Source organism: Echinococcus granulosus (genome assembly GCF_000524195.1).
Source record: "Echinococcus granulosus chromosome Unknown EG_S00004, whole genome shotgun sequence".
NCBI lineage: Eukaryota > Metazoa > Platyhelminthes > Cestoda > Cyclophyllidea > Taeniidae > Echinococcus > Echinococcus granulosus.
Genome location: NW_020170384.1, coordinates 1,261,718 through 1,285,978, shown reverse-complemented (window position 1 = coordinate 1,285,978; position 24,261 = coordinate 1,261,718). Strand labels below are relative to the sequence as shown.

At 43.8% G+C, this 24,261-nt stretch overlaps 1 protein-coding gene across 1 annotated transcript; it reads right to left on the bottom strand. All coding sequences in view use genetic code 11, as the record gives it.

Annotated features, from left to right (window-relative positions):
- Positions 1 to 1,870: 1,870 nt before the first annotated feature.
- On the bottom strand, positions 1,871 to 21,793 carry EGR_01128 (Ras-associating and dilute domain-containing protein; the record flags this gene model as incomplete). The annotated part of the gene is made up of 11 exons (XM_024490377.1): positions 1,871 to 1,964; positions 4,649 to 4,785; positions 5,251 to 5,874; positions 6,150 to 6,448; positions 6,614 to 6,781; positions 6,857 to 7,001; positions 8,135 to 8,298; positions 9,288 to 9,843; positions 12,935 to 13,315; positions 20,001 to 21,524; positions 21,599 to 21,793. 11 exons carry the CDS (start codon positions 21,791 to 21,793, stop codon positions 1,871 to 1,873), a joined length of 4,287 nt encoding a protein of 1,428 aa, XP_024355196.1.
- Positions 21,794 to 24,261: the final 2,468 nt, after the last annotated feature.

Here is a 24,261-nt window from a genome sequence, read left to right as displayed (position 1 = left end):
AACACGCAAAAATTTGACTCATAAGAAAATGTATTAGTGCAGCCTAAGTTTACCTCTTCCTAAGACTTAAAGCTCGGGATCCTTATAACAGTCATATGCCCTCTTTCTCACATACGCTTGTGTGTGGTATTTCATCACAAACGTTCCACATTTGTGAGAAGAGGGTAAGTACCAGTTAGCGAAGATGCATAGAACAAAAATTAATGCTCAATGAAGTGGCTTTCCCAAAAATCGCGCCATTCACCTACACGAGGCGACGCACTCAATCGAGTGGTGTGTCAAGGTTGCTTCAAGTGATTTTGGGTACTAGGGTACCATAGAAAATACAACATTAATCGACGGCATTCATTAACTGATGAGAAAGGCCGCCCTAGATACAACTAATGCTCAAAATTTCGTAAGATAGTAAGATGGCATGATTAAATGACTTACGAGGGCGGAGTAGGTTTGGCTTGGAAATCGAACGCAGACCTCGCGAGCAAGAGACGGTGACGAGTGGGTGAATAATAAGTTGCACGCATGACAGTGGTGAGTGAAAAACGCAAAGTGGCGCCATCTGGGTTGCCTTAAACATGTACTGGTAAAAATCCGGAATGACTTGCGACAAAAGCAATTCGAGTTTGTAAAATACGCTTCCTGCGACGGCCAAATGACCCACCTATCTCAAGTCACGATTCCTTTCACTTGTTTGGTGAAGCTACATGCTTCACATGTCTAAAGAGTGCCGGCAAATCACTAACTTTCCTTTCTGCTGCTGCTATTTAGGACAACGCTGCCTCGTAAGATTGACCTACCGATCTGACTGCCAGCTCTCCGTCTGACCTTATGTTTTGCCGCCCGACTTTGTTCAGTCCTCGTGGTGGGCACAATCCAGTAAGCCAAGTAGCTACTCTAAGCAATAATATCTTACAAGTAGTAGTATTGACCTCATTCCACCTTTACTGGAATGATGTATTTAAAGCTATCCCGGGAAAATTTCACTGAAGTTATCAATCATGCGCCAACTTCATTAATTTTTCATTAACTTAACTGCTGCTCACAAAGTCACTAAGGTGTAATTGTTTCCGACCATGTTGGTGTTTTCAACTCAGCCAATCTGTTTGCGACACGCTATGGCGAAATCACTCACCACAAACGGATGAAAAGGAGAGAAAGCTGTATTTTACAATCAAAGTAATTTTAATCCTTAAATTCAACTCCTCACTTCGGAGTTTCATAAAATTGTGGGATTTCAACCTAACGGCTCTCATTTTCATGCGGATATGTATTGCTGATGTGGGTGGTAGCAATTCGTTACGGCTCATGTGTCTATTACTGTCTCACGATCTACAACGAATATTACATAATTTTTTTTTCACTGCGGTGCATTTCCTAGCAAATTTTCGCAGCAGAGTGGATTTCTACCTTAACCCACTTTTTAGCACACTATATGATATTTAGGTAACCCAAGATCATTGTTTATGTCGTTTTATCGGAGCAATGAATATCACGGAACCTTCATAACTCGGAGGGTCAAACAAGCACTTATTGGAAAGTTTATTTGATCACTCGCACTGTAAACTATGCATAAGATAAAATATGCAGGTGCTCAGGTATTAAAAAGATGAAATTCCAAACCAAATCATTGAAACCCTGCTTCGGAATGGAGTGATACGTTGCGGGGTAGCAGGGGAGGGGAGAGGAGGGAAGGGACGAGTACCATAATGGAAGGAGTCGCTTTATCTTCCTTCAAGCAGTGTAATTTGCAAAGAGAAAAGAATATGGCGAGAAGAGGATATGCGGTGGCGGCAAGCACAAAAAAATACACGAAAGACGTAGGCTGACAGGTGTAATCAGTCATTTAGGGGCAAATTTGTCAAATTCGACAATCTCATGTGCAGAGGAGGTCATCTGGGTTCTCTACGAGGCCTCGTTGAATTGTCAGCGTCACTCGGGAGATACAGTCCTTCAGAAGGTCACAAGTCCTAGAGTAAAACGGAGAATTTGAGCCTCCTGAGATAGGAAGAGTGTGTTTTATCTGTCCGACTTATAGGAGATGCCTTCAGCAACACCGTCTGATTTGAGAATAATACGAAGGCCATTCGAGTCCAATCAAGACATTTAATTTTATATGTCAAGTACAATCCCCTGGCGTACCCTATGCATGGTCGATGGCAACCACCAAAAGGTTTGCATCGGCCTTTCACTTAGCCCATACGGTTAGAAACTTTCCAACAACCGCTGCAGAAGTCCATGATGGGCCAAAATAGGACAACTTTCTGATTCAGGCAATGAACTTTGCGAGGAATAAAGGGCAAATTTTCTCACATATCGATGACTTCAAACCTTTGTTCCGTCACCGTGAACCACCGTGCTTTACCAAAGGCGATTTGATGTTTAGCGACGATGTTTTGTTGCCCATGTCACCGCCCCTGAGGGTACCCCACTAATTTTGCATGGGGTATCCTGGCAGCAGTAAGAAATCGTGTTTTTTGGCCATAGGCAAACGAAGGTGATGTACACGTTGTCAGACACTATCAAAAATAATAAACAGCGGAAAATCCTCAAAAATCCCTTCCCATATCCTGGCTTAGGTCAAAGAAACCATGTTCACGACTTCACTCATTCAATGCCATCTCCTACCTCTCTTTAGAAAATGCCTTTTCAGAGTGACCAGAGGTAGTATCTGTGGTCCATACGAAGACAAAGATGTTACAGGCACAGTGATAGATTTTTCCAAGCCACCAATGTGACGAAAACTTTGCCTAACCAGAGTAGTAGTGATTTCAACCACTTGAATTGGTCCAAAGATAATTTGTTGGCAACCTCAACGTATTAGCAAAGTTACTAGCTTCTACCTTCGATTATCGCTAATGCCACTTGGATAAGGGGCCGGAATCTGGCGTCCCTGTGGCACGGAAGCCCAATGGATATGCTGTGATGAACGGCCCCCAGATAAACGCATCCGGTCGCCGAAGCTTCATTACCATCCGATTCAATGACTAAACAGCTCGACTACAACTGGACACCAATTATGAAACTACTGTCGTATTGGAGAAACTCCGGTGTCGACTTGGCAAACTGTCTGTTTAATAGAAAAACCTGAACCAGGGCTGGTGTAGGCGATGGCCAACTGACGACTTTGGATGGCCCTGGTGCCTGGTATCCTTCCATGACGCATCATTCACTAGGATGCGTTACATGGCGAAGGCCAATTGCAACATTTATGGTCTCGGCTGGTCCAACAAACTGAGCCTAGAGGAACCGTCGGTTAAATTTATCTGCAATCAGGTGCACACCAATACCACAGCCCCCGAGCAGTCAGCGGCAATCGTCAGGAAGGTTACCTTATAATTGCTGCTCGGATTCGCCCAAAGATCATACTTGAAGTTCAACAGACAGCAAAAAATCCTGCAAAATCGCCGTTATGACCCTAATCTCAGCCAGAGAAACCCTGGTCATAACTTCACTTTGACTTTGTCGGTCCAATCAGCGACTTCTCACACCTCATGCTGGTAGATGCCTTTCCAAAGGAGTCGGAGATAACACCTGTATTTCTTCCTATGGCCACCAAGACGATAAAAGTTTTAGGCCAAATTTTCATCTAGTAAGGGCTTTCAGAGACGTTGTTCACGGGCAGCGAAGCACAATTCACTATGAAGGAGTTCCATGACTTGGCTTTTGCTGCCATCAAGCTGGTACGCATAATGGCTCTGCGCCACTTCATCCTCAATTCAACGGACAATGGACGAAATTTGTTGATAACTTCAGGAGAGCATTAAAGAAGTCACGAGAGAAGGGTGCAGATGCCGATACCTTGCAATGGTTCCTACTGACATATCGGACAGCTTTGAGCGATTCCGTATGAGAGAGTTTATCATCAGTCAAACCGTTAATAGGACACCAACTCCACTGCATTGACCGAGCGGAATTTGCATCCCAAGGCCACGCAGTAGCTTCAAGGGACATGCACCAAAGGTTCTAACCAGACTCACAACTGCCACTGGCTTCTACGCCCGCGATTATTGGTCGGGAAGGAGTACTCTTTCGACGACTTGGAGATTCTCCGTCTAAATCTCACATTTCCTTGTGACACACCAAGACGCTTCAAAGACAGCTGTCAAAAAGAATTTGTCAGTGGCAATTTTAGACATGTTGATTCCCTGGTCCATGGAGCAGCATTCTTTTCTGTGAACATTTCACAAGTGATGGTGGTGAATCGACGAATCTCCAATCTTCAGAAACTCTGAATGCAATCATTTGCAAGCGTTTCCAATGTCAGAAAGTACAGCGACAGACGGTCTGTCTTAGGTTGGTTTAGAGGCACTCTTAAATCCTACTGTATTGAAATATGTCAGTTTCTCCTCATACCAGAGCAAAAAATCGAAAGTATTTGCTCTTTTGTGACCTTTGAGTAATTGAAAAAGGCTTATTTCAAGAGTCCTACATCCTTTGCTATACCGAAGTTGTTCTTGCCATCCATTATGCGGCTGCATTGCTGAGTTACATAAACCAGATTTCACCTGACTTATTGTGAAGTTTTAATTGCTACAGCTATCGTTTGCTCTCACTACAAAGAGCCGCCGCACTGATTCAGGAAGTGACGGAAGTTTACCAGAGTCGGAGGAGTCACTCAAATAAGCATCAGGATGAGGCAGGTAAAGCTTACTCTTTGAAGGTCATCTCGGTAACATCTTTTCCATTGATGGCGAGTATTCGGTCCCCCAATTTGATATCAGCACGCGAAGCTGAGGTGTCTGGTGTGATAGATTTCACGTAGATTCCCAGTTGGCCGAATCGCGTCATCTAAAACCAAAAATGCAGTGCTTTTTTGCTTTTGATTTGAAGCATTCTGTATGGGCAGCTGTCATAATTATCCACCATTAGGGTCAACTACTGGTTTTGTTGGTGCACTTCAAAGACAGTGACGACAAAGTTGGTTTAAGCCTGGTCTGTTTAAGTCTAGCAAGGGCTTCAAAAATGCTACAGACTATACGTTCCAAAAAGGAGTGTTTTCGTGAATTGAATGGGCAAATATTGCACGACTTTTGTTTGTATCCACCATAATTACACAATCAGCAGGAGGTGATACGCATGAAATTTTTTCGAGCCCTCAACAGCCAAGAAAGTATGCGCACACTTTAGCATACAGTCAGTGCATCCTCTGGTACGGGACACGAAAGAGAAATCATCGTTAAAAGTGGCATTTTATTGCAGTAAAATTTTATGCACTACCTCCTCGCAGAAAAGAAATTTAAGGAGAGAACCTACATGTCCCTCGACGAACTTCAGCCCATACGTTTCATTGGCAACCTTATCCAGTTGCACGTTTATCACAGAACTAGCGATCGATCTGTCCAAATCCACACTGATGAGGCTTTGTTGTGACTTGCGCAAATTCCAGTCCGTGAAAGAGGAGAGGCTATCTTCACGCCTTCTGCGTGGGGGATTACTGAAATCCTGGCTCGACTGGATCATCACAGCGGGGAGGTGGATGGAAAAACTGCCGTTCAGGGTCTCCGCATCAGGTTCGATAGTGGAGGGCGTGGTAGGATGGGAAAGGCTTTTCTTGAACTCAGACCAGTCATCACGGATCCTCTGAGCCTCTTGGGATCGCCTAAGAGGGTCCGGAGATTGAGATATATTGAGGCTGGAGCCGAAGAGTCCGGCACTACGAAGAGCACTGCGGCGAGCGCAGTTCCGCCCCCTTGACAATGATGTGGTGCCAGAGATGCTCCAATCCTGCAAGTGAGGTGACGAGGCACCGAGTTCGTATGCCCTGACGCGGGAACGGAAACCGCCACCGGGAACCGGCACTACATGCTGCACGTCCGTTCGTCTCACTCCTCCTAATTCGGAGGCTGTCGCTCGTCGGCTGTTGTAGGGTCGACCTGTCTGGATGTGCAAATACAAAAGCACTGACGTTTTCATTTTATCATAAACTGCACCTATTATTTGCTCCTCGTCTATATAATGACAGCCTGAATTAAATTAATGAATCAAAAATATGACAGTTTAAACCTATGTAGAACATCAAGTTTATTCACGAAACCAATTTTATCATGCCTAGGTTTCTAAGAGAACTATTTAACTTTTGCTAACCTTCTAGGGATGCGTTTATGATTATAAATGTACTTTCATTAGGCCTAGAGAAACAAGCAATCACCAACCAGAATGGAATGACTGGGTCCCTCGAAAGATAGAGTCGGACGGGGGATATCGAGTGTATCGAAGGTATGTGATTTAGGTCCATTGACCTCCGCATTGAGTTCAGCAAAATCGCGAATATCGCTAGAATCGCTACTACCGTGATGTTTTAAGCGAATCAAATCGGGCAATTGACTACCCAATCGCGAGCTATTCATGCGGATGCCTGAACTGCACACAGATCCGCTATCTTTCAGCATTGAGGTTGGCGGTCGATAGCCCTTTAGTAGCGCATTCCACCTGAAGACTTGACGGTGCTCGGCTTGGATAAAAAAAATTGTTGTTAAATGAAATTTTTTGATTGATCAGAGCAGGGAGAAATTCTCAACCTGATCGCCTACTCGTTTAACATCAGTAGCGTTAATTATAAGAGACAAACCGTAATACTTTTCACATTCGCAAAAATGTGAAGAAAATAGATATTCACCTAGCGTCCTGTCGAACAAATCGACAGCAATCTTTGCCTGTACAGTGCTGAAAAGCTTGGCTGGGTCAGGAGGTCGATGGGCCATTTCCGCCCTCTGGAATCTAGACAGTGAGCAAAGTTGCCCGATTTCTTGCCAATGCTTTGCATATAGGTTGACGGCATCAATTGCTACAAGATGTTGAAAAGTGCTCCAAGTGCTATCTCATTTTGTAAGCTAAAAGCATGTAACTGACAAAAACGCACGACTTTCTCGTAACACGTTGTCATCGTTAGTAAACCATCCCCGGGCACTTTGCATCGCCTTGCCGCTTTCGTAGTTTTTCAACAGGAAGTAGAGCAGCGACGGTGGTAGGGTAGGTCGTTTCGTGCGAAGCTGTTCCCATGACATCTAAATAGAAAGCACATATTTCCCATAGTTTACTAGGAAATTTGGTAGGTTCTGAGTGAATTGAAAGTGGTAGGGATTTCGCATGGGCGTTTCCATGCTTCTCAAGGAAGCACATCCAAAACTCTCCAGGATGTTAGTACCTCAAGTACACATTAAATCATTGTGCTAGAATAAATCCTTGGTTATACACTTCATCAAAATCGGGAATTCTAGCAGGCCATCCATAGCGCATACAGGCTCATAAAATTAATCATGAGGAAAGCAGATTGTTTAAATTGTTGATTATATTCTAAATTAAGTCCAGCTCCTCATCAATCCCCCTTTGAAAAGAAAGTCTTCCAAAGTTTAACATCTTCCTTTAAACTACACATCTAAGATTGGACGTTTAAAACTCTTTACAACAACCCATGCAACTATGACGACAAAATCACATCCACGTAACTCGTGATTCCAGTTCAATCTAGAGCACAATCAGGTCAGGATCTTATGATTCTCTAGAGGTAGATCAGTCTAAGACTTCCGCAAAGCCCCATTGTCAGAAATCCAGCAACTTACTTTCAAAATCAAAATTCTTTGCTAAGGGGTAATTCACTTCAATCCAGTTCCCTCTATTATTAATGCCGAAGACAGAAAGTAGGTTAGCCCATCCCCGTGCGGCAACTTAAAAGCATTATCGAGTTCCCGAAAATCTTCACAAAGTCACAAGAAACTGCACCCACAAGGTTGAGTTCTAAGCCGTGTCTTCACTCCTGTAAGCGTCTCATGCTCTTCCACATGGCTGACTTGTTATGCAGCAGGCAGTAAGATATCTTGAATATTGGGTTCATGCCACTAAATATTTAATTTGTTTTGAACAGATGAATGCTTTGAAGGAAGAGGCTCAACTCTTGCAATTAATCAACTTTAAGGCTGCTGTTACAAGGCAATTTTTCTGACTTAGCTACATGCGTCACGCATTTGTGACACTAGATCAGCCCGTTTGGTGGAGTTTAGAATGCTGTAATAGATGCGGGATGCTCTCAGTCTGAGGGTGGCTACCTGTTTCAAGGCCCTATTTTAGGACGTGTTGATAAAAAGGGCGCTAAAAAGACCGATTTTGGTTGGGGAATGGGGGAGTGGACTGAGACGCCTACATTGAGAAGTTCTTGTCTTGGAGTGGCCATCAGCCTGGCAAAGTCGTGCAGAAGCTGCAGAGCCTCCTTGTAATTTTGCACCCCTGCGTTGTGCATCCACTTGCTAAGTGCCTTCACCAGGTTCAAAACCTGTGTCCCCGTCTCCCAATTTATCACCAGCGCACCTACAACAAGAAGCAATCAAAGTCATACCTCTTCAGGCATGAACGGAGGCTGGTGTTCTCTCTATGTAAAATAAGGATGTAATAGACAGGTCGAAAATCAGTTTAATGTCAAGCCGACCGAGAATCACCTACTCATCGGAAGAAACAGATCCTTACGATGACATTCTTGTCAAAGAGATCTATTTAATTTGCATAGCATCCACATTAACAGTAAAAGCACAGGCGAGTGACAGAAGGTCTGCATTTATTTTTCCACTCCGTTTGTCATCCTGTTATTACCCCTCGACTTTCTTAGCGTTTTCACTTTGTTTAGACTCGTCTACTTCAGTGAAAGCAAGATTCGTTCAGAAAAAGACTTCAAAGTGTCTTACTCTTTCAAAAGCCAACAAATTGGTCGCAAAAGTAAACGAAAACGAAGTCAGATGGTGCGTTAGGAGCTTTGAAATCATTGCACCTAATGGAGGGCCGTCTGGTTTTAACCGCATTCCACAAAAGGCATGTTCCAAAGTGTGCTGACCCGCAGACCAAGAACACCATCCCACATCTCTTTGTGACACGATTGGGTGTAAATAGTTATCGTAAATGGATACGAAATATACAAAATGGTTGTGATGACCGGCTCGGGCAAGACAATCGGGGGTTGCATATAACTGAGGCTGTCGCCCATTAGGGTACCAATCTCATGGCTGTCTGATTGCCTTTAATTAATGAAGAAGTCATGAGGATGTGCATATGGGTAAAAAAGGCAAAGAGGTTAGGAAGATTCACGCAATTCCATGGGGAAAACGGTACTGAAAGTTGGTGAAATGGTTGCGCCACACCTATGAACGAAGGCGAGATGCATTATCTTGTCAATTTTAGAAGAAATGCACACGAATGAAGTCACTTTTAAGTGTGTTAGCTAAAATATCGAGATGAGTGTTGATTCTCCAAGAGAGGCCTGGTTTGGCCTGGATTAAATCTTTGAAATGGCCCGAATTTCTACTTACGGTTTTCGACAAACTCCTCGATAATGCGTTTAGAAAGTCCGATAATGAATCGACAAAAGAAAACACTCTCCATCCACTGCTGTGCTCCCTTCGTTGAGCCTCCAGTGGCACTACTTCCAAATCCCGTATCCTCTTCCTCTCCCGGAGTCAAGGGCATCTCATCGTCACAGTTGAGCGAGCTGAATCCTGAGGGTGAAGTTGCCTCCTCCTCCTCCTCGTCCGAGTCAATTACACTGGAGTCATTCCGTCGTGGCGAGGAATCCATACTGCTATCACCTCCATCCGTCTCCAACTTAGCTGTCGACGTCGACCTCCTCCCTCTGCTGGTGTCACGGCCGTTGTACGGCTGAGCCTGCGTTAGCCGAATCGCTGTCGCCCCATTCGAGGGCAACTCGGAGTGTTGGCTACGTGTAGACAGCGCCTGAGTGATCGCGTCTCCCGTCCAATCCAACTTATCGAAGAGGGCGGCTTGCGTATCACGAATCTGTCGCGTTGTTTCATCGCCTGGGGAACTACTGAAGAGGCGACAGATCTTGGTCACTCCCTTTGAGGCCACCTACAAAAGTGGATTTCAAGCCCCACCTTCAATAGCAATCATCCTGAAGATGATTCCACGCTCTTCAGACGAAGATATAGTATTTTGTTGATGATATACTCGTACTCGATAAATTTATTTGCCACACCTTAGGGTAATTTTCGAGATGCCAGTTAAAGGTGCTATTAGAAGACGCTCCAACGGGCCTTATTGGCGTTCTGTAGGAGTAATTCCAGGTAGACTTGCTAAAACTACCTTAGCAAAAATGTAAAAAACATTTATTTTTGTTTAAGTCAAAATCATTTGCTTAAATCAGCTGCTAAAGCATGTTCAAATAAATCCGGAACACATGTATAATTACAACAACTCCCACTCCTTTATTGTATCCAGATTGAGAACACTCGTTTCATTTTAATATTTCACTGCCTTACCAAATTGGGGCTCGAAAAACATGACTGTATGTCAGAATTTGTGTTAGACGTATAAAAAATGGAAATTCACTTCAGCCTCGTTATCTGTAGTATGCAGTGATGCTTCTTAAGCTGCATAATAAATGTGAACAACGAAACGATTCTCCATCACAGTCACGCGTATACATAGCTCACTTAATCTACGTGTTAGTGAAGGGTTGTCAACTGGCATGCAACTTCACTGACACAAGATGTTATTCACCTTTTGGTGGTGCAAAAGCGAGGCAATTCGCTCACTTCCAAGGTGTTATTCAACGATTTTGAGCCGTCAATATACATTTTATGACCACCTGTTTAATAGCCATCAGGAAGAAGTTTTATGCACCAAGAACTGAACACAAAGATCATAAATGATTAGGTGCGAAGGTATTATAGCCGTCACTATCTGTAAATTACCTCTGTAAGAGGTGTTGTTCTAAGCATTTCAGGCAGATTTTATCTGGAATAACGTACACGCGCTCAGACCTACATGATAGTAACCGTTTTGCCTTGAAAACAACTAGTGGTGGGTTTTGAAGGATAAACTACAGTTTCTTTACCCTCTATGAAGCAACCAAAACATGGCATGCACAATGCAATTGCCTGCAAGGCTCCCTCTTCTTCTTCTTCACACCACTGATGGCAACAGTGGGAACGATTAGTCCCAAGTACGCCTTTTTAACAGGTCATAAATATTAAATTCTGAGGTATTTTATTAATTTGCCATGTGAATTTGTTGTTCTCGCATTTCTCAACTCCCCGCCAACACAAGGCCTTTATAAAGAAATTATGATCTGCCGAAGACAGTACACTCATTGGCGATTCAATCAACCAACGGCGGGAAAATTCAGAACTCTCCTATTTAAGCCTCCCGTAGTTGATTTACTAATGTTTTCCCGGAAAGTATTATGCTCCTTTAGCAGGGGCCCATGAGACGAGCAATCTGTCTCCCAAAGAGGCTGGTTGTTGAGTCCATGCAAAGCATGCTCGCCCTTGCACGTCACATGCGGGAGTAGCTGGAGCTAATTCGGCGCTTTGAAACTGAGTTGGCGCACCCAGATTCTAGCATTCGATGCTAAGCCTCGGAGCTGCGAAAGGGCCTTTTAAAGTGGCAGAATGACTTCAATCATAAATAGATGATGGAACAATACCTCTTACTTCCATTCTCTGCCACTTTAAATGTTAAATTAACGCCTCGCTGGTATTAATATCCAAGTGGGAGTGGTCTGCGACACCGATATGTCATAGACTTTTGTCAAGAGCTCCACGTAGATCGAACTCGAGCAGTGTTGACTCAGTCAAAGGCGAAAGGGAGTAATCTGTTATTATTGTAATAATAAATAAATGAAATACCATGATCTAGAGCACTTCAGTAAATTATATTTGATCTGTAATTTAAAAAGTTTCCCAAATTTATCTCAGCTTGACACCTTAAGGGACATATTCAAACAAATTGCAAATCTTATGAAACACGCCTAGGGTTTATGACAGGTGGAAGAGTGCCATCGATTCTGACGAATTGGAGTTAGTCTATCAGGCACTTCAAGTCTCGGTGGCACGTGCTACTTCACATCAAAACGCATCAACTCAAGACTGCTCCCTGCCTAACCTCCCACAGCACAATTATCGGCGTGAGAGAAAGGGTGGGTGACAAGCCGTCTTCTCCACATGTCATTCTGCGGGCAGGCGCGTAACCCCATTTCTTGAGACCTGTTCAATGCCTGCAAGAACAGCCTCCCAATCGCCACAGCACATTGGCGCTGGTGATTCACCAGTCATGCCCACGCATAAAGCACCTCCATACGCCCGATTAAATGTAAACACAGGCGTTGCTGTGACCCCATAGAGTGGTGAAGTGAGAGGACGTCTGCCCCATGCGGCGTAAAGAAGTGTCATGAATTTTTTTATGTCTTTCAAGCTTAAATTGATCAAACCCGGTGGGCGTACGAATCGCGTTCTTGTGAATTTCTTGTCTTAATAGTCCAAACGTAATCGTACCACAATACGCAGCCCAAGAAAACGTACGTAAGCAATTCAGGTAGTGGGGAATTTTTAAATGGGAAAAGCAGAAGCCTCAACACATCAAATATTTGATTGGGAAACGCAGCACAAGTCCTGGAGTAAATGCGGTTTATCCTGGTAAATATAGCAGCATTCAACGAACATCAGCCCTCGGAGGATTCTCACCAAGTGTATGATTCACTAGCAAGACAATACTAGCACCACCTTCCTGTGGTTTCGTCTTTCGTTTACCAAAACATAGGTATGTAATTACCCATCATAAAACCATAGGCATTTGTGTAGGTTTGCATATCCACGAATTCCTGATCTCGCGTTTACCATTTGTCGAGGAGTGAAAAAGTCTAATAAACAGTGCCAAAAAAGTATCTTTTGGTTTTGGTCTCAATTTAACAATATGAATCCTTTCATCTTCCGTCACTCAGGCACTGCACTGCCAATTTGGAGGTGCGTCAACTTCACCTATCCTGGTAGTCGCCCAGCTTTTCTGTGCATTTGTAGTAGAGTTTCTTTCTGACCACTACCCTTAATAGTACTTGATATGAACTATTCAAGGGTCGCGTCATATCTGACCTCACATAGGTCTCATATTCCTATACAAAAATTGTTCTCCAGACTCTGAGAAGGGGAGCAATGAAACCCACTTTAAGGGACATTTGAACTGCCCGGTTCATAACAGCTTCAGCCTCCACAGCAACCTTGTCGCGCAACGCCGAAAGCATGGGCAGATTCTCAAAGTCGGGATCGTAGTTCTCACCAATATCGGGGGCGGTAGCATTCGCGGGATATAGTTGACGTGGTCTCTGGAGGGGCGAATTGAAGACGTCGGAAGGAGAGTCGGTGGTGCTGCTGTTGCTATTTCCGTCTGCGCTGCGCACGCGGCTGCTGCTGCGATGACGCTCAGCCACCTGAATACGCGACGGTAGGGACACTGTGCTCCTCAACCAACCTGGTGAGAGATATTGCGCCACGTAGTAACAGAAAGTCGCCTCCCATATTGCTGGAGTTAGATGTTGTGAGGCCAGCTAAAAGCACAAAAGGTGTTTATATTCATCTTGCTATCTTTAGTGATTTGACCTTCATAGATTTTGTATTGAGGCCTTCTCATATTGCTTATGCTGCGTTCTTCCTAGTCATGCCACGCGGTTAGGGTAAAGCTACCTTTAGAACCACAGAATGAGTAAGCTAGTCGCTAACGGGTCACGACGACACGAGAATTGACATCTCCAATTTATTACGGCTGTAAAGTGAGTCGGAAACGCTGCTTGTGCCTTACATTGGCAAGGCACTCCATTTACCCACCGTTACCTCAGCAGTTTACGACTAGACAACAAATTCCCTCCACTTATTGGCAATTTTCAATGTGACACTGAGACCCATCAAGTTGACTCAACTTTAATCAAAGCACGAACAATTTCAAAAGTCCCTCTGTATTTTTGATAATGTGCAAATTACTCTTGCGTTTGAAAATGGTATGCCTAAGTGCTAAGCATGAATCATAATGAGATCGCCCTTTGCCTTTTCTAGTGAACAATGAAAAATGCCGCAGAAAAAAAAACGCGTGAATGATTGCACAAGAAGTGGGGGGTCTGGAAAGCCCTTAAGTTATTTAACGACAAAAACAGAAGCAACAAAAACCCATAAAACCAGGTTTCAATCTAGTCAGAAGCTGGACGAAATACAATTCGTGTCACTAGCAAATTGCAAGTGCCGCGATACACTTCAAATCCTCCTTCGAGTGAAATGAAACTGCTTGCAGAGCAAGATTTCGTTTGAGTGACCGTCAAGAAGTTGGTTTTTAAAACGACTCGCTCTGCGAAATGAATAACACTTAGGACGACTAACTAGTGATTGGCGTTTCTACTAATGGAAGAGATCAGCAAATCTTAAATCACGAATCGAGTTCGGGAACACCGGCAAGCCCAATTGAAGCCAAGATGGCTCTGATATTTCCTCATACCTTTGCCACTTTACATCATAAAGTTAATGCGACTCTGTGAGTAGCCTGAATGTAGTCTTCGTGCCTATGTTTCATTTTCATTAGGAAGCTGTAGAAAAGGTCCCAAACCGCATCACCTTTATCAAGTTCACTAGACAGAAATTATCACCATGGTACTTTTCTTAAGTCACCCAACGGCGTGATAGACATTTCACGGGCTCTTCTGATTCAGATTATCAAAGAAACTTTGCATGATCAAAAGAGAAGAAAGTGGTATAATTGCTATCTTCCACCCAAATCACCGTACCAGCAAGCCAATTTGCTGAATTAGTAACGGCAGCCTTCCATTCTTTAATGGCGCATAAGGAGTTAAAGAATATGGTTATGGTAATATCTTTCCTGAATATATAATACCAGTTGACACGTTTACTGAAAACGCAGGTTTTGTGTGAGAGATGTAGTTAAGGTCATTAAAAACAGACAGACCCTAGGCATGTGTTTCAGTCGCGCTTCATGAGCAAGACCTGGTCCCAGCTGTGCACTAAGATGCCTCAGTCGATCGTTTCTACGGTGACTGTTCCAACCATTCATTTTTTGTGACAAAAATTGCCCTTTTTAAAAGGTACTTCAGTATTCGAGGCAAACAAACTGGTTCTAGCCACCTCCGTCTCTATCCCATTTCCATTTTCCTAGTGTCCATTCTGTTTCGCAAGCGATGATGCGGTTATCGGACAACGATGCCAGGAGAAGGTGATGGTCGACACTTGAGGCAACATCGTCGGAGAAGTATGGAGAACGAGACAGGCTAGGACGGTAGCTTTCTCTCTTTCCACCTTCCTTCAAAAAGTGCGCAACGCACCTTCCCCAAGTGCCATACATCAAAGCTGATGAGGAACGCCTGCAACCACAGTTTCGGAGCCAAATTCGACTCAGCTAGGGAAATCGGTAAACTCAAATCGAATCTATCAGGCTCAACCAATGTTTATGCTACAAGGATACAAGATAATGAAAAGATAGGAGGAGCACAATAAAGCGCACTAGTCCCTATAAGTTCTAGCAAGTCACTTCAGTTACCCATACTGAGATCCAGGAAAAAAATCTTGAATATGTCAATAACTAGATCTCATCGAAACGGCAGTGCAGCAAACTTATGCTCAATAACAAAATTTTCTTAAAAATGGAGAACGGAAGCACATGTTTTAGCATCGAAATGTGATTAACATCAGCGCGGCTTGAGCCCCTATTACCACCTGTCACAAAGTAATGCATTATCTTAATGTAGCCATGTGAAATTCACCCACCTACCCACCCGCGCATTTGAGGGGGAAATTGGTAGTCTTTAATTTCTCCAACTAAACAGCAGTACTTTTAAAGTTCCCTGGACTGTTGACGAGAGGAGTTTACTGTCGTTTCGCTGCTCGCAATTTCGCGTCCGGCACAGTCAAGTGCAGATGTGCACGTCGAGATAATGCAATTCCGACTGCCGTTGCCGTCAACACATACACATGGGTACGGGCCTACAGCTAATTCAAAATTCCCATCTCTAGGTGAATGATCAGTCACCCTACTCAAAAATGCAGGCACCAACTTCCCTTCCCATCTGTCCTATTCGGATTTCAGTATTCTAGAAATTGGTTGGTAAACTGGCAACCAAAAACATCATTTAATTCAAAAGCCTTGAATTGTCCAGGCAGAAGGGGTGCAATGTGTCACCCTGCTTAAATCCAATAATGGGATGTCACCTAACTGCAGGCTGTTTAGACATGTAGCCTTGGCCTTGGGAGAATTCAGTCTGAAAGGTCTAAGCATTAGCATTGTATTTGTGAGGTTGGAAGCCTGGCGACTCACATGCCTGTTAAGGCATCTCAGGTGGAGACGGCAGTAATGATTGTCGAGTTTTGGCATGCTTTGCATCTTCCTTCTAGGCAGAAGCCCTGAGCCAAGAAACAAACAGTGAATTTTCATAACTGCGCAAGCCAACAGGGAGGTGAGTCAGATGTAAACTCACACCTCTCTTTCACGATCTCCGCCCCAGACGAAATGACTTAGCTGCGTTGTTATTTTCTCTCAAAATCTGCGTTTTTACATTACCAAGGCAGTTATATTACAGGTAAACAGGCTAGTTACACGACTCTTCTGATTCAATTTCTTTGAATGCATATACCTGTGAAGCCACATAACCAATCATCCTCAAGGTGATGTGCGTGATAATGGCGCCATAGACCCTCAGATAGGTAGACCTCTTTGACATGAGATGGGCTAAGATAAGAACACTCTGCCCCTACAACACGGCATTTCAAGGTGTGATAGATACTAGGTGAACTGGTAATTAATTCCTTGTGTTGGCATGAGACAAGTGCACGTAAAATTTGTGTTTTAAAGGCCTCCCTTTTCTTCAGTTTGATCTGCCTTTGAGAAGACGTTTCTCTCCTTATATTCGGATATCATTAAAGTTCCCAACAGACTGCTGAGCGCGCTATCTACCAAAGTGGGAACAAAATGGCATTGAACCGATGAATCGAGAAATGCTGTGCCCTTATTCAAACCCGTGCAGAATTTAAAAGCGGGGAAGGAAGTGTGACCTTGCCAAAAGTCGAAAGTACGGCCGGACGACCGACTTTTGGGCATGGCCCCATCTCCCATTAGGAGGTCAGTCCCGAAATCGCATGCAACATTAAAATGGAACTGACGGTTCCACAGAGCGCCTCAAAGGAATACTTGCAAAATGAGGAGGCGCTTGGTGAAGATCAGCTAAATGCCTAAAGCGGATTATAAGCAAATCACAGCGAATGTGGGGTTAGACCAGAAAAAAACGTTAAGCGAACGCTTCTTCAATTTCACTTTACTACCGCTCAATTAGGCGATAGCTAAAAGTAAAAAATGGATGCTATTTGCTAAAATACTTCCGCATTGTATGATTAGAAACAAAATCAAAAAATTCGACCGAAAAACCGTAGCATTGTCAAGATGATGCGAAGTAGTCATCACCGGTGTCAATTATTAAGGAAAACACCAAATGTCTCGCTTCGATGCCTACTAGTACATAAGAGAACTTGCCAAATTTCTTCTAATGGGTCTATAAGACCTACTGCTACAAGCACCAGAAAAAGGATGTCTTCGAATTGCAATCCAGGTGTGCCTCATTCATAGTCGCAAACCACCTATCTTCACCTAAAATTTGTATTCTAAGTTGGAGTGAAGTAAAATCATCAGGTGGTGGTAATAACACCCTTATCGAGCCGATCATCACTGACGTCATCGGGGCAAGGTCAATCAGGGTCAGACAAGCAGCGGCATCTGCGGGTGAGAAACAGGCTGTTGGGCCACTGAGACGTACGCTAGTTTGCTTTCACATTCGGTGAAATTGACAAGTCACTTTGGGAGCACGCAACGAGACACCATCTCGAGGGACGCACACCATATCATCACACATGAAATCCCACACAACCGAATTTATGCATGCGTGTGATTAGGAACGTAGTGACAATGCACCAGTGCATTTGAGGAGAACAAGAAGAAAGGCAGTTACTTTGGTTCACTGAGATTCAACTCAGTCGCTCCTAGATGGTGAATCACTGAAGAAGAGAGATCTCCAATTACACCCACAATCGGTTTGTATCGAAAAGCTATTGTCTACAACAAAGAGATATTTGAGGCCCCTAGCCTATTTACATATGCAAGAAGGCAGCTACTAGTTTGATGTAAAAAAGTTGCCAGTACCTCGATCTCGCTTGACCACTTTTCTGCCTAATGTCAGAACGGAAGAAGCAAAGCGAAGGCATTACCGAACGCTCCAAGGCGTTTGCATAAAATCTTCTCACAGAAAATTGCACTTTCCATTTCATTTCCTGACTTACGAACCTTTCTCCCTGCTTAGAAGTGCCAAAATTTGGAGGAGAATTTGAAAAAGATGGAAAACTCAAGATAATGACTGGAGATGGGAGTACACCGGAGAGCAATTATAGCGCTCGTCTCTAATTCGAGTTCGATGGCACCGCATTACCAATCCCTCATCCTCCATGGGAATAAAATGCAGGATGTGCTAATTGGTTCCCTAACTTCCGAGCCACTCGACTATTAGATTAACAGAGTTGCAGGTAATTAGTAGGATTACCAAAACTCGTAATGACTTGTGAGATCAAAAGATCCTGTATTTCGTGTTTTACCCACGGCAGTAGAGATTACGAGAAGGCGGAGTGAAGTATTTTGCCTGCCAACCGAGTGCACGTCCAGTTTTAGGTAGAAGAGGGTTTGAATGTGGGATTCCTATACTCAAAGAGGCATAGTTCGGAGTGTCAAGTCAAACAAAGTCGTTGACACGTGATTCTATTTAACAGGTGGCGTGAAAGAGGGTACATCGAATATCAAATCCAATGAGAACGGCTTTCCTCTTTCGGATTATAACGACCAGCCATCCATCACTTTTCACTCACAATCAAAACAGACTTTCAATTAATTTGTAAATCTAATTTTACATGAGCACTTTGGCCAATTTAGTCCAGTGGATAGAGATATAACCTGAAGAAATGGTCTCAAATGGGAGTGAAACCATGCTCGAGTGCGCACAAACTGCCACCAATGTCCGCCATTAAATCAGATTGCCTATGTCTCAGCTAGGAAGTGTTTACTGGGTTCTCTTTGCACAACAATCACCCACCTGCTTCGAGAAAGCAAAACATAAGGCTGAGAGAGCTTTATCCACAAAAACTGAATTCCATCGTGTAGGCAATTGTTGAAACGAATAGTGGAAATGGGAATTTTTAAGTCTACACTCCTTCAAGGTCCTCATATCCAAAATAAATATGTGATGAATATTTCACACGGTCAACACCAAGGTCTCAGAGGAAAATTGACAACCGCAGCTTTGATACTTGTGCTACGGAAATGACCCATTCAAACGTCACTCAAAACTTAAACAAAAGCAATTAACCTCGGACCACGAAACATCTACACCTATTATACTGTTTAGCAATTGGTCTCCGATTAAATCAACCTCTTTGCCACATGGTTTGAGGTCATAAGCTATCGCACCTATTTGTGACGCTGACGGGAATCAGAAAAACCGAGACGTTAAGCATATACGAGGCTGAAAAAGAAAACGCCAAGATCGTATCTCATAGATGAACGATTTTCGAATAGGTCCCATGGCTTTTAGCATGCCCGAAGCCCATTTTGGCGTCACACAAACAGTACCTTGATTAGTACGTATTTCTATCCACGCCTGCACGATAATGAAATTCAAGACCGGGCTGGGCTGGGGCGGAGTGGTGTCAACACCCACGGATCAGTCTTGTGCGTGTCTGCAATTACGAAAGCTGCACTAATAAGGACACGCACGCCCCAGTGCTGAATCGGGGCTTTCTGTGACCCAAATTTTTAAGTCCCTACGCAGGAAAATTGGGTAAAGAATGCAATATACCAGAGAGGCACAGACACTTCTCCTCCGTAAGTGGTATTTCAAACTGCGCCACACCAGGTTTTAAAGTACTTGGAAGTAGTCACATTCTAAATGGCGTATTTTACACATCTTATTTGATAAAAAAAGCTCATAAAGCCAATTCGGTTGTTTAAAAATGGAAAACTTTGTACTGCCATTTTAAGACTATTTAAAGTCACAAAAAACCGGAAACATATTATGTATCCTTAAGACTAATTCAGTGTTACAGAAAGTGCCACCCCCTAAATTCTTCCCCAGTGGAGAAGGGTAGATTGCATTTGTTTACCTGTACCATAAAATTGTACATAGGCACAGACACCAATTCTCCACTCACCCGATTGAGTTTCTCCAGCTCCATTGATAAGGCCTGCTTAATCTCCCGGAACACGTCGTCTTCGTTGAAGTGCTTCACATAGTTTTGCCCGTTCGTTCCCAACCCATGCCTGACAACTGACCGAAGGAGATGGGCAAAGCACCCGGCTGCCACTCCTACATCTGGAAGAATGCCGCCTATTTCGCTCCAATTCGAGTCCCCACTCTTAGGAGAGGTTCGAGGAAACAGGGTTCCCACCACCACACCCACACTCGAAGGGGTTGGAAGGATGCTGGGGCCCCCAACGCTGTGGTTACTGAGGTTGGAATTTTTTCGAACGAGAGCATCGATTCGTGCGGTTCTCGCAGCAGAGCGACTTCCGTTTTGACCTGTAGGAGGTTTTCCACCAGCTGAGGGTAACTGAGGTAATGTGAGGAAGCCCAGAGACAACTTATGCTCGGCCACTGTTTCCGAGTCCTTAAAGAGGAACACATAGACGAGATTCAACGTCTCGATTCGAAGAATGTCACCCGGTTCCAGAGATTTATTAATCGGGAAGGTATTGGAGTCTGTTAGTGTCTCCCAGTTAAGGATCACTGTGAAAGGATACTCAGGTTGAATAACATTGTAGGTAGAAGAAATACATAAACGAATTGCCTTAGATTTGGTGCTAACAGGGTGACTTTTGGCGATGAAACGAATGGGTGATCTGAGGCCATTGTAGTGATCCCTATTGATATTCATTGTTTCACGAGAGATTCCCGCTTCTGGAGATAGGTATAGACGAATGTCGTTGTACGCCGAAGTGCCCATTGTCATTTCGCCTAGCTTGCCCTGACAGATATTGGAAAAGCTGTGCACGAGAAGGTCACTTTCAGGCCTACTCCCCTTGATCAAAAGGAGGAACGGACATTGGGGTGCCGTTAGTTGTGAACTGGGACTTATCGAATCATACGTGGTATGGATTCTCGGCCGAATGCGGGATGGAAATGTCACTGCGGATGAAAGGGGTTGTGTACGCAATTCCAGACGACGACACAGTCCTGGTGCAGGTGCCATGAGGGAAAAGACATTTAAAATATTTTCCCCTGGGGGTAGAGGACGTGAGTTCAGTTCACTGAACACCTCTCCAGGATCATTTACTGCGCCTGATTCGCTGATAGCTTTTGAATTTGCTGGAAGCCTACCAATGACTTCAAAGAGATTGACTTGACTAGCGACAGTACTTCCTTCAGAGGAGAGTTGTATAACCACCCTTTTTATGCATTCACCCACCGTGTAATCATTCTGTACAAAGATGGTTTTGAACTTAGCAGAGGGACACACGCGTTCGCAAAAGATGCGTAGATATCGACCAGTCTTTCCCGCGAGCTGGCCCACCTCTGAAATGGACAGTTCACGTCCCAGTCCGGGCAGGGCTTGGGAAGCGATGGTAGGTGAACTCTGTTTTCGATGGCCAACCTGGGACTGAGAGCCGTGGAAGATTCGTCGAATTTTCCCACTCGTGGGAGGCCGACGTAAATCGATCAGGGACATGAGGATGTTCTGATACCCAACAATTTCACTGGAAGGGAAGTGAAGCCTGCTGAAGAAACGCCAGTTGCAGTGATGTTCCGTACCTTGCTCAACCAGCAGTGTGCGGATGCAAGCGCTTGTATGTGCATGTGCGGGCGCACGCGCCAAGAGCGGAGCTTAATGCACGTTTGTGCCAACCGCGGATTGGACCAGGTATAGCGCCTTTCCATTGGTTTAGACCGCATGGACCTATAGGCAATCAAGAGATTGACTCGAAGACGTGCTGATACGTATGTCATAGGGTAACACGATAGGGCTGTAACACCACAGCCGCACGCGTCTTTTGGATTGGGCAAATCACTTGACTCGATGACGATTTAGTATTGAGCTAGCTTGAATTGACTTGTGGACCTACGATGACGAACTCGAGCAGTCATAAAATCTCCAACTTAGCGGAAATTTTAAATTAACTGATTGGAAGATCACAACGTCTTTGGACATTTTAATTGGCCAACTGCCAAAACGAAAAATCTGGTACGGAAGCGGCAAATTTAGGTGGTTTAAGCCCAAGTGAAATATACAAAATCCGCTAAAGGGGCTGGAACGACTCAATATTTCGTGCCATCTATGTCTATTGGTCTGGTGGATACTTTTCGTTTATTCAACTACAAGTTGTTTATAGTTCTGGTGAACAATTATTAACTCCACATAGGCGTAGACTGTTTCGCCATGTAACAGTTCGCCAATTGCATTCACCTCAAAATAAGGTACGAAATTCACTTTAGACGCACGTTTCTAGCACGTGTTCTGCTTCTTTTCGTAAGCATCTTCAGTTCTTTCTATTGCGTTTATTTCGCCGAAACACACGAAAAGTGTAACCACAGATTTTTGAGTTCGGAAAATTTGCGGACAAGTACTTTTGAAAGTCTTGTGTCAAATTTGAGCAATAGGAAAAAGGTAATAATTTTACGCAATATGCTACTGATGGTAAGTAATAAGAAAATGGTAGGCACCTAGTATTGAACCCGAAAAGCATAAACCAACCAATTTTTTCGCACAACTCTCCGAACCACCATCGTTATTATCTCAATTTTTAGGTTTGAAAAGCCCGCGCTTTATCTGATTTGTATCGCTAGAATGCAAGGAGAATGGCCCCTTCCGATTATGATGCAGGAAGAAGTTAGTATTATCCACGGAGCTGCGATCTCTACACCGGTTGCTGATGTAGCACCTCAAGACTTCCCTGAGGAGGAAAGAAGACATTATACTCGGGTAGAGTGTGTATTCTCGACGTACAGTAGGACTTGGGGCTAGTGGAAGGGCCTGGAGGCTAGGCCACCAGGTTAGGGTACAATAGTGGGGCCCTAAGTGACCCGATACCGAGAGTTAAGTAAACAAAGTATCACGCCGAAGCCTCCTCTCACACCACTACAATAGTACAGAATGCTTGAGATATAGGAACGACACAATTCTCGGTTGATTTTTTCATCCTTTTAGTTCTTAGACGTCTAGCACCTGGCCACCGTTTTACCGTAATATCAATGCATATCGTAAGCTGTTATGAAGAAGAATCTTCTCCAATGCAAAGATAAAATCAGCATGCTAAATGGTGGTACCCTATTAAGAATGAGGCCAGAATAAATGATATCCCTTCGCCAAACAAATGCATTGTACGTAAACGTGTTTAATACAGGTTGCTGGATTAGAATTCTTGGCCCCGACCAGAAGGATACAGGTCACGGTCGTATCGCAAGTTAAGGTTATTTAGTCTACAGAAAGAAACGCCTCCTAATAAGCACCTTTCAAATGCAAAATATGGTTAGCCGTGGTCCATCAGTCAAAGCAAGAGAATGAACAGTCTTAAGGACGTTTACCTATTTTCCAGCAGACACTACTTGGGGGCAGCTGTGGCACATATTCACTGAATGGGGCTAACCACGAGGTAACCAAGTAAATTCATGAGATTTTTATGGCAAAAACCGAAGAACTTTAGGAATCACTAAGCAACACTACACAGCATAAGCACCTTTCATTAGTCAAATGCGAAACTTTTGTAGAACCCATTTCGTCACTTGGGGCAAACAGGCTAGTTCTAACCACCTCCATTTCCATCTCAATTCCATTTTCTAACTGCTTATTCCTCCTCGCACGCCATCATCAGGTAGTGATACCAAGGAAAGATGATGGTGATCGCTCGGAGCATTATCCTCGGCGAAGTACAAAGGATGAGAAGCCAAGGCAGTATCGTCCTCACGTGAAGAAGAGTGTGTTTAATTATTCCTACGACTGTTTTGCGACCTGGTAGTACCTTGCCAAATTGTTTTAAAGCCCCAGTTCTATTTGTCTGCTCTGGATCTATAGTTCACCACACACACACACACACACACAGGTTTCTGAGAAGCTCAGAAGTGTGTGGGGCGATTAGTAAATGGGTGCTTTGCGAATAAGCAAACAAGCGCTAGTTTAACTAACGTTGCAATACAAAAGGCCTTTCTCGTCACAGATAAACCAGCAAGTAATCCTTTCTAAACAAAGGGATTTTATAACGTGATTCAAAGAAGTTAAGAACAAATCAATGCCCGTCACCTACCATCAATGCATTACACGAAAGTAAAATCCATTTGTTTAGCTTCCACCACAACTTTTACCTTCCAGTATATGTAGGTATAAACCAATCATCTTATTAATCACCTTAAGCATTACCAAAAGTTATAATTTCCGAGCGCACTCATCTCCTCTTAATGTCTGTAGTAAGGGGGTGGAGGGT